Genomic DNA, 9,898 nt, shown 5'->3' with positions numbered 1-9,898 from the left:
ACTTGCAAAATATGCCCTGTGTTCTTCAATTTTTCACGCTCTTGACTTGAGAAATTTAAAAATACAATGTCTCCAACAACAAGATGCCCAATATAGCAGGGGTCCCCAACCATCGGGCCGCGGACCGGTACCGGCCGTGGAGCACTCTTTACCGGGCCGCAAAGAAAAAAAAAATAAAATAAAAATGGCGGCTTTCTTCGCTTCGGTGAATGCTGCTGGGATCGGGATCAAGGACACAAATGAAAGAAGGGGAGGGAGGAAGCAACGAAGCCTGTCCTTCTCTCTGGGTCAGCTCTCTCAGTCTCTCTCTCGCTCCTCCACCAGCACAGGAAGAAACTGCTTCAAAGAAGCCGGGGGCTTTTCCTGTCGCCGAAGCGCCCGTTTCTCCCCACCCCCGTCCGCCGCGCGCCACCGCCACCGGCTGGCTGGGATTCAACCCAGTGCTCCGTTCTGCTGCCTGCCTGCCTTCGTTAATGGTTGAATCGGAACAGCTTCGGCTGAGTAAAAGAGCGAATAGTTATTATTCTCAGCCAGAAGCTGCTCCCAAACAACCAGAAACTAAGGCAGGCAGGCAGGCAGGCAGAACGGGACACTGTGGATTGAAGCGGGCGGGCGGGGTGGGGGTGGGGGTGAAACGGACGTTTCGGAATAGCTGCGGCGACAGGAAAAGCCCCCTTCTCTCCCCCTCCTCTCTCCCCCCGGTCCTTGCAAAAATTTTCTGCTTGAAACCGGTCCCTGGTACAAAAAGGTTGGGGACCACTGCAATATAGTACAGAAATTCTACAGATGTGTCATTTTTATTAAGCACTGGACATCAGCTAACATGTAAAATACTCAGCTATTGAAGCACAATTAAGAATCTGTCATGAAATTATTTAATTCATGAAGCACAGAAATCTAAAGAGCTACCCATATTCACAAAAGTTTCATTTAGTAAAAATTGGCTAAATATGTTTCTCTCTTAAAAGAAAAAATATATAATTTAATTTTTGGTATTTGTGAAACCAAAGCATAACATGCATCCAGGTGGTCTTTTCCTTTCTCTTGTGTAACTGAAATAAAGCTGTGTGTTGAGAATAGGAATCCATAAATGCCAACTGTTTCTCAGAGAACGGGAAGAGGACACAGGATCAGAACACAGCAGAAAACTATTAGTACAGATGTTTGCTTTTAGCTGAACTCTGTAGATTAGAAGTATACTTGTGGCCGTCTCTTCACTTTGTATTTTAGTGAGCCATATCGCAGCTGGAACAAATAAAGAATATTGTAAAAGATTTCAAGATACCACAATACAATTTCTAATACAAAAAAAATCTGATGTTGGTTGCTATTTCCTAATGGGGAGGGGAGGAAATGGCATCCAACATGAGGATATGAGTAAAGACCTATAACAGAATGCAATCCATTTCATATCAGCATGCAGTTCACCAAAATGACTAATACCATAGGCACAGATATAAGGGGGTACAAGTAATAACCTATGAAGCCCCATGTGTTCTTCTGTTTTCTTTATTTTGCTGTCCAAGGCTAGTGTTATAGTTAGTCACAACTTACAACAATTGAACCTGGAATTACCATTGTAAGTCATAGCTGTCATTAAGCAGGGCAACAGTGTGATCGCTCAATGACCACAATCCTGGCTATCACAGTTGTAGTTGCTAGGCAATCAAGTGAGTCATTAGGATGAGTGAAGGGCTCCTTAGGAGTGGGAAAGGCCCTGGGAGGTCTGGCACAGGCTCAGGCCTGCACTCTTGTTTCAGGCGCAGGACACTAGAGCACCTCCAACTCACATATTGCTTGCACCAGGACCTCCCACCACCAGCTGAGGCACCAGCTTACCTCCTCACTAGATCCCATAGTTTTGGGCCTCCTCCCCTCCTCATCACATCTTCCACTTACCTCTTCCAAACATTGCCTCTCTGAAAGAGCAGCCAGTCAATCGACAAGTGACCTTCCCTCAGAGGCCACTTTGTACCATTCTGGAAACAGACACCATTCGCACGATCTATCAGAAGAGCCAAGTTTCCCGAAGTGTGTGATTTGGAAAATTGCACCCTTTGAGAGATAACTAGAATGACACTTGCTTCCAGAATGTCACAAGGCAGCCTCTGTAGGAAGGCTGTGTGTCGCATTATTGGGGCACTAGTTCAGAAAGGCAGTCTTGTCAGATCTGTGTATCTGCCATTCTTCATGGAAGAAGAAGGGGGGAGGGAAGTTGGTATGATGAAACCCTTTTGATGTAACCTGAATATATTAAATCTTATATTAAATTTATATAACCTACACATGGATAAAACGGAGGGATGGAAATCAGATGCCCTGGAAACCTGTCACCTCTGGAAGAGACAGCCAGGGGATGAAGAGACCATAAAAATTCCAGCAGGGAGATGTGTCCTGGGAAACTCTAAAAAAGATTGTTCTCAAAAGATGGGAGGGGGAATTAACATGTTGGCTCTTTGTTTTACAAAATACACATCAAGATAAGGGGAGGGGTTTTAAACTCCCTTATCTATCACTGCATGCCTGAGGGACGTTAGACGCTGCTTTTAATCCCTACATGAATTGTCTAGTTTCAGAAGTTCATTCTTGTCCATTGAAGGTGAAACATTCCATAGCCTGACACAGTCTTTGGAAGAGGCAAGGGGAGCAAAGAGATGGAGTGGGAAGGAGCCCCAAGCTCTCTGGGATGCAGTGGAGCAGAATGGGAGTAAAGAAAGGCAGGTGGGGTGCAGTTGCAGTATCCTTGCAATTGGTCGTAAGAAGGGATGGATTGCCAAGCACCCATATTTTCATCAGGTGACCATTGGGGTATGGCAACGATGCAAATTTTGAGTTGCAGGTTGTATGTCTGTTTAGTACTATCTTAATTTTGAATGGTAGCTAAATGAATGGCCATATGTTAAGGGGTACCTATATAGAAAAATAAGTATAAAAATTGGAGCTATGCCTTGGTTTCCACTGAGTTAAAAATAGAACAGGACCCAAAAGAACCATGTCCCCTTACTCTTTTTCTATTCCTAGGCAAAATAGTTTTAAAGTTTTTATTGTCCCACGTCTTGATATACTGGCTTTTATTGTCCCACGTCTTGATATACTGGCTTTTATTGTCCCACGTTTTGATATACTGGCTTTTAGTTATCTTTAAAAAAAAACACCTGTGCATAATGCAATACTCTCAATTTCCACAACAGCTTGCCTAGAATAGAATAAGAATGTATAGGAAAGTTCCAGAAAAATCATCAGAACTATATGACTCCAGCAAAGTCATGTATGAGGGTAACTAACTCATGAATCAAAATCACAAATGACTGACACCAAATTATATGATAGAATAGAAAATACTGAAATTATTGCTAACAAAAATACCACAAGAGCTAATGAAGCAAATTTGCCCTTTCAAATCTCTTCTTTTTTTTTCTTTTTGGTAACTCTTCAAACAAAATATGTGAGTAAAGAAGTGAGCAACATTATTAATGAAAGACATTCCCCAAGATGACATGGGCACTAATAATCTTCATATAAGTACTACCGTGTTTCTCCAACAATACGGCCTCCACCAATAGGAAGACCCAGCATGTTTTCTAGGCATAAAATCAAATTAAGCCCCTCCCCCAAATTTAGGCCTAGTTTAAAACATGCAAAATAGGGGAAGGGTGGGGGGACTTGCCATTTGGAGTGCCGTTGGAGCTACCACCGCCATTGGAGTGCCCTTGGAGCTGCTGCCGCCGCCGTTTGGAGCTGCCTCTGCCGTTTGGAGCCGCCGCCGCCATTTGGAGCTGCCTCTGCCATTTGGAGCCGCCGCCGCCGTTTGGAGCTGCCTCTGCCGTTTGGAGCTGCTGCCGCCATTTGGAGCCGCCGCCGCCGCTTGAAGCTGCCGCTTCCGCGTTTGGAGCACTACCGCTGTTTGGAGCACCACCGCCACTCCAAACACGGCGGCAGCTCCAAACACGGAGCGGCAAACGGACGGCGGCACTCCAAACGCGCCGGCGGCTCCAACGGCAGAGGCAGCTCCAAACACGGAAGCGGAGCCACCGCCGCCATTGGAGCTGCCGCCGCTGTTTGAGTACCATTGGAGCTGCCTCTGCCGTTTGGAGCTGCCTCTGCCGTTTGGAGCTGCTGCCGCCGTTTGGAGCCACCGCCGCCGCTTGAAGCTGCCGCTTCCGCGTTTGGAGCACTACCGCTGTTTGGAGCACCACCGCCACTCCAAACACGGCGGCAGCTCCAAACACGGAAGCGGCAGCTCCAAGCGTGACGCGGCTCCAAACGGCAGAGGCAGCTCCAAACACGGAAGCGGAGCCACCGCCGCCGTTGGAGCTGCCGCCGTCGTTTGGAGCTGCCGCCGCGTTGGAGCTGCCGCCGTGTTTGGAGTGGCGGTGGTGCTTCAAACAGCGGTAGTGCTCAAACGCGGAAGCGGCAGCTCCAAACAGCGGTGGCAGCTCCAAACGGCGGCGGTGGCTCCGCTTCCGTGTTTGGAGCTGCCTCTGCCGTTTGAGTCGCCGCCGCCGTTTGAGTGCCGCCGTCACGTTTGGAGCTGCCGCTTCCGTGTTTGGAGTGGCGGTGGTGCTTTAAACAGCGGTAGTGCTCCAAACGCGGAAGCGGCAGCTCCAAACGGCGCGGCGGCTCCAAACGGCAGAGGCAGCTCCAACGGCGGCAGCAGCTCCAACGGCACTCCAAACAGCAGCGGAATGGGCAGAAGGGAAAGCAACAGAGGCAGGTGCCAAAGGTCTTGGGTCTGCAGCAAAGGTGTTTGGTGGGAGTAGGGAGCTCTCTGCGCTCGCCATGATCGCCCCTTAGGAGCAGCTGGTGGCGAGGCTGCCACGGGCGCTCTAGATGAGGATGAAAGGGGGAAATTAAGTTACCCCCGAAAAGACGGCCTAGCCGTTTTTGAGCTCAAAAATAAGGCCCGGCCTTATTATGTGAGAAACACGGTAGTTTTTACACATTTAAGTGAACATTCAAATATAACCACAAATGCTTATTTACTTTTACAAGAAGAAATGGTGTGCAATCTTGGTTCTCCCTCTTACCTCCAACAAGGTTTTTTTTCCCCTAAACCAAACCAGTCTTTGCTACTTAATTTGAACAGATCAGGATCAAATTCTGGTTTGCAGTTTTCTTGCATTGAGATTCAGAAAAGTTAAGCTTCTACGTTAAAATGTTTTCAATAAAAATATTTAATGATTTCCACCTTTTCACTTATAGCATTTCATACTGTTAAGAACAATTTACTTGCCTCTTTGCGTCCTTTTATCGTCTTTACAGATTTCATACTTTGTGTTCGACGGAGACCTCTTTGAGCAAACATCTCATCTTCTGAATATGTCCCTTCCCTCTCTTCATCTGTTTTATCATCTTCAGAATCCCTTTTTATTGGAATACCATAACCTGAGGGGTAAAATCAAAATTCAAAATACTGTTTTACCACTGATTGATCATTTGCTACTTTAAAAAAGAACCCTCAAATGCTTAATGCTTAATATTTAAGGCTTAAAAATGTTTAAGAAAATGAGGCAATGTCCTCCCTCCAAAATGATAGCTGTACAAAATTTGTAACTAATCTATATATATTTTTTCTTTTAATGACCCCGTAATACCTTGCAACGGGGTGGAGTTGGGGCAACTGAATGGAACTGAGTGTTTGCTGGCCGGATGCCCTTCCTGTCGCCAATGCAGAGTTCACAACTGATGTTTACCCATTGTGCCCAGACAGAGAAATACCTGTCACTACCTAAGATCAGGGGTGGGTTTCTACCGGTTCTGTCCACCTCTGTAGAACCGGTAGCTCTGAAGAGCAGCAGACATAGAACCGGGCTCTTACCTGATCTTTATTTTCTGATTTTTCAACTTCAACTGCTGAACGAGGCACAGCTGCAGTTAGAAAAGCAGGAAAAGAAGGCTGTTTCGAAGGCTGCTTCTCTGCAGGCAGCTGCTGCTGCTGATTTACAGGCGCGCTGCTCGCAGCCTGCAGGGAAGCTTGTAAATCCAGAACCGGTAGTTAACCCTGTCGTATCCTACCCCTGCCTAAGATTGAACTCACAGCCTCCTGATTGTGAGGTGAGAGCTCCACATCTAGGCCACTGCCTCACTCGTTGTAACTAATCCATATGCCTGAAGGTAAATACAGCACTAAAAAGACTCAGAAAACATTTGTTTTCATCCATACCTGTGATAGTAAATGATCTGTCCAAAGTGAAAATAAGGGAAAACTGGTTTGTGTAAATTAAGTAGATGGGAAGAATCCATGAAGGAATGGAGATAAGAACCTCTGTGTGCGTCTTTGCATAGGGTTACATTACTCATTTAGAAAAACTATTTGAAGCGATAGTATCAATTCCATGCCTATACTCCAAGCTAATGCTTTTGGAGGTAGGCAAGTAAAAAGCAGGGCCTACAAAAGCCTTGGAGAGAATTTTCTTTGAAACTCTGGCATCAAATCCCATAGTGTCAACATTCCAAGGAGGGAACAGTGCCCTTGGTGATCTGACTTCAATGGAGGGTCATCCACCACTTCTTATACAAAATCTAGAAAATCAGAACTGGCCTAGCTTAATAATATACCAACCTATATTAGGCTCATTGGGAATCGAGCTCTTGCTTTTCTTTTTGGTAGCAGGCAAAGTCTGATAGTGCCTTTGTCCTATTGGCTCATCATCTGGTATTGCTGTGAGGTCATGCATACTGAAACTCCGCAACTTCTCTGTTATTGCTCCTTGACCCTGTAGTATTGAAGAGGAAAAATGAGGTGCCATTCAATGGGAGGAAGGAATCCTTTGTCCAAACTGATATACGGTCACGTGAAAACGAGTGCATCTCACTGAAAATTTTTGTCTTGACTTTTTCAACACATTTTTACATACAGCTATTTGATCTTCATTTCAACAATATTGATAAATGAGACAAATGTGCCAAAATACATCCCAAAGATATTAAAAGAACAGGAAACTGCAAAAGAAAACACAGCCAATAGTAGGTATCCATCAGGCCTTGAATGAGCAACAGCACACTTCCCGGCCCCCCATGCCCCATACACCTATCATTATCTTGGAAACAAAAGAAGCCACACCCTCTGTGAGGCAGAGTATCTTTACTGCTACAGTGTGGTATTGATTATTTAATGTCCTCTATGGAGTGAAGCACTGCCTTTGCCTAAGTAAAGAACCTATGTTGACTGTGTTTTCTGTTGTCAGTAGTGGCAGCAGAGTTTCCTGCACTTCAGGCATGAGCTAGGAAGCACTGGCAGGCAAGCAACTACGGCAGGCGGAGACTAGGGAATGTGGGCTGGCAAGCACCGAAGGTACAGCAGCAGGTCATAAATGCAAGCAGAATCAATTTTTTATCTTATCACCCAAAGTCTTCAGTTTAAGAAATGGTGTCAAAGTCAATTTTTTTCAGTACTGTTTTCAGTAACAAATAATTCCCTCAACACTTTTCAACTATTTACAAAGTCTGCACTATTATTACTGTTAATCTTCTCATCACTCCTGATCACCCATTCCCTCCCACTTGTGATTGTAGGACTGTAACTTTGTCGCTTGTATCCTTACGACTTATATTGACTGTTTCCTAGTATGATTCCATTGCTTATTGTACCCTATGACTATCATTAAGTGTTGTATCTTATGATTCTTGACTCTTGACGAATGTATCTTTTTCTTTTATGTACACTGAGAGCATTTGCACCAAGACAAATTCCTTGTGTGTCCAATCACCCTTGGCCAATAAAGAATTCTATTCTATTCTATAAGCCCATCTGCAGATAAAATATGGGTCAGCTTATCTGCAGGTGGTACATTTTTCATGGCATTTTGATTAAAAATGTGAGAGTCAGCTTATATATGAATATATATGACTACATTGGACTTTATTAAAGACTTGGTTTCCAACAGTTTGCAATACCAATTCAAAATATATTGCACCAAATGATAAAAGTTACTTACCTTTAGCATACAATTGACAAAACTTTTCAAATGTTAGATTAAGAACTATGTTTAGCATAACTATTTAATTCAAATTGCACTGGGAAATAATTATCTAATATAACATCAAAAAATGTCACTTTGCAGGGGAAATGGGTGGCATAAAATTTTAGTAAATGGGTGGCATAAACATTAAATAGAATACGCATGAATGAATATAACTCTAACCCTAACCCAAATATGAGAGAATGACTAATAATGACTAATAATAATTAACTAATTAAAAAAACCTGTGCCACATATATTTTCTGGACAGGAAGATTCTATGGCAAATTAAAAAAAATGTGACTAACATAAATATGTGATAAAAATATAGCAGTATGTCCTGGAATAATGTTAGATACATACAATAAACTTCTTGATGACACAATTTTATTCCAATTCTAACATATTATATAGTTTAAATGGTAGAAGAACACTATGCATGGAATAGAAATAAGGCATATGCAAAGAAAAAAAATAACATAATTCTTGTATTTCTGATTTAATGATTAGTAGATTTTAAGCTGATATTGCAATAGTTTAGGAAAATCACTTAAAATTTCTGATTTTTTAAAATCACAATTAAGCAAAATGGATGAGTACAATGTGAATCAGGAGTCTACAGCTTATGACTCTGGATTTATATATATTCATCCATTTTGCTTAAATGTGATTTTAAAAACCAAAAAGGTTTAAGCCTAAACAATACACTACAATAGGTTCTAGTTTCAAAATGTAATAGCTGGTTTTCCTATAACATAGTGAGCCCAAAATGACGAAACCACCTCTCCCCACTTTTTCTTTCAGCCAAATTATATAACTGAATAAGCCTGGGTCATTGCACGTTAAAAAAAAAACTCCTAAGCCTCGTATAAATGAACATGCTATCAGCTATAGTTAAAGAAAGAAATGACGTAAAACAGGAGTCGCCAACCTTTTGGACCTCAGGGACCACCAAACTCATAATTTTAAATCCCGGGGACCACTAATATGAATTTTGACTGATGGTGGCTTGCTGACGTTGGGGGGAGAGAGAGAGAAAGAGATCTGATCTATCCTCTCTCTCTCCCTCCCTCTCTCTTACACACACACACAAACACAGAGAGGCAGGGGTGGGATTCAAATTTCTTAACAATCAGTCCTGTGGGCGTGGCCTAATTTGTGGGTTTGGTTTGGTAGTCATGTGACTGGCTGGGCATGGCTTGTATGTAAATATTATAAATATTTATGTAAATATTGGATGTTTTTATTAAAAAAAGAGCAAAGTCAGGCAAAGCAGGCAGGCAGATTGAGTTGTTCACAGAATCACAGATTCACTCAGATCTATCTTTCTGCCATTGGCTACCTGAGTCTGTCACATAAAATTTGCTTGCAAGCAAACTCATAACATTTGTAAAGTAAAAGCCTCCCTTGGAGGCCTGAACTGGCAATAATACAGAATTCTAATAAAATCATGCCAACAAGCTACAAAATAGTATTAGTGTGGGAGCGTCCTCAAGCAGCTCTGCAAGGAACATAATTACACGTGGATAAGTTTGTATAAGCTTGCTGTATGTATTAAGGGAGAGTCTTCTCAGCAACTGAACAAAATTTACTTGTTTAGATTCAGAACCCCTTTAAGTAAGAAAAAGCTTCTGAGTGAGTCCCAAGAAGATGCCTGTTATTGTTGGATCTGGCTTGGGCAGTTTACAGAGCACTGTGTGATCTCACTTTTCTCTTTGTAAGCAATTTAAAACATAACTTGTTTGCAAATGTCAATTCCCATCAATATTAAGCTAGGTTTTTTTGCAGGTTACAATTTATCTGAAATTCTATGTAAGTGTTTCTATATTTATCATTGTAAACAACTGTAGGGTGATAATTTAGAACTGAATTTGTCTCTTTCCTCTATAAAGGTTAGATTTTTTTTCTCAATATACCCTCCAAAATTAATTAAATTC

At 42.6% G+C, this 9,898-nt stretch overlaps 1 protein-coding gene across 1 annotated transcript in view; it reads right to left on the bottom strand.

The window, feature by feature from the left end:
- Nucleotides 1-767: 767 nt before the first annotated feature.
- REEP3 (receptor accessory protein 3) overlaps nucleotides 768-9,898 on the bottom strand; it is a 43,089-nt gene continuing 33,958 nt past the window's right edge. Inside the window, exons 6-8 of the mRNA XM_026672781.2 lie at nucleotides 6,563-6,716; nucleotides 5,234-5,385; nucleotides 768-1,245 (exon numbers count right to left, since the gene is read on the bottom strand). Of these exons, the coding sequence (XP_026528566.1) occupies nucleotides 1,189-1,245; nucleotides 5,234-5,385; nucleotides 6,563-6,716 (363 nt within the window). The 3' untranslated portion in view covers nucleotides 768-1,188. The remainder of the gene's footprint in view (nucleotides 1,246-5,233; nucleotides 5,386-6,562; nucleotides 6,717-9,898) is intronic.

This window comes from Notechis scutatus, chromosome 4, assembly GCF_049901735.1.
Source record: "Notechis scutatus isolate UNSWTSFEM ecotype Mainland chromosome 4, rNotScu1.2, whole genome shotgun sequence".
Taxonomy (NCBI): domain Eukaryota; kingdom Metazoa; phylum Chordata; class Lepidosauria; order Squamata; family Elapidae; genus Notechis; species Notechis scutatus.
Note: the sequence above shows the minus strand (reverse complement) of the source record. Positions and strands in the feature narration are given on the sequence as shown.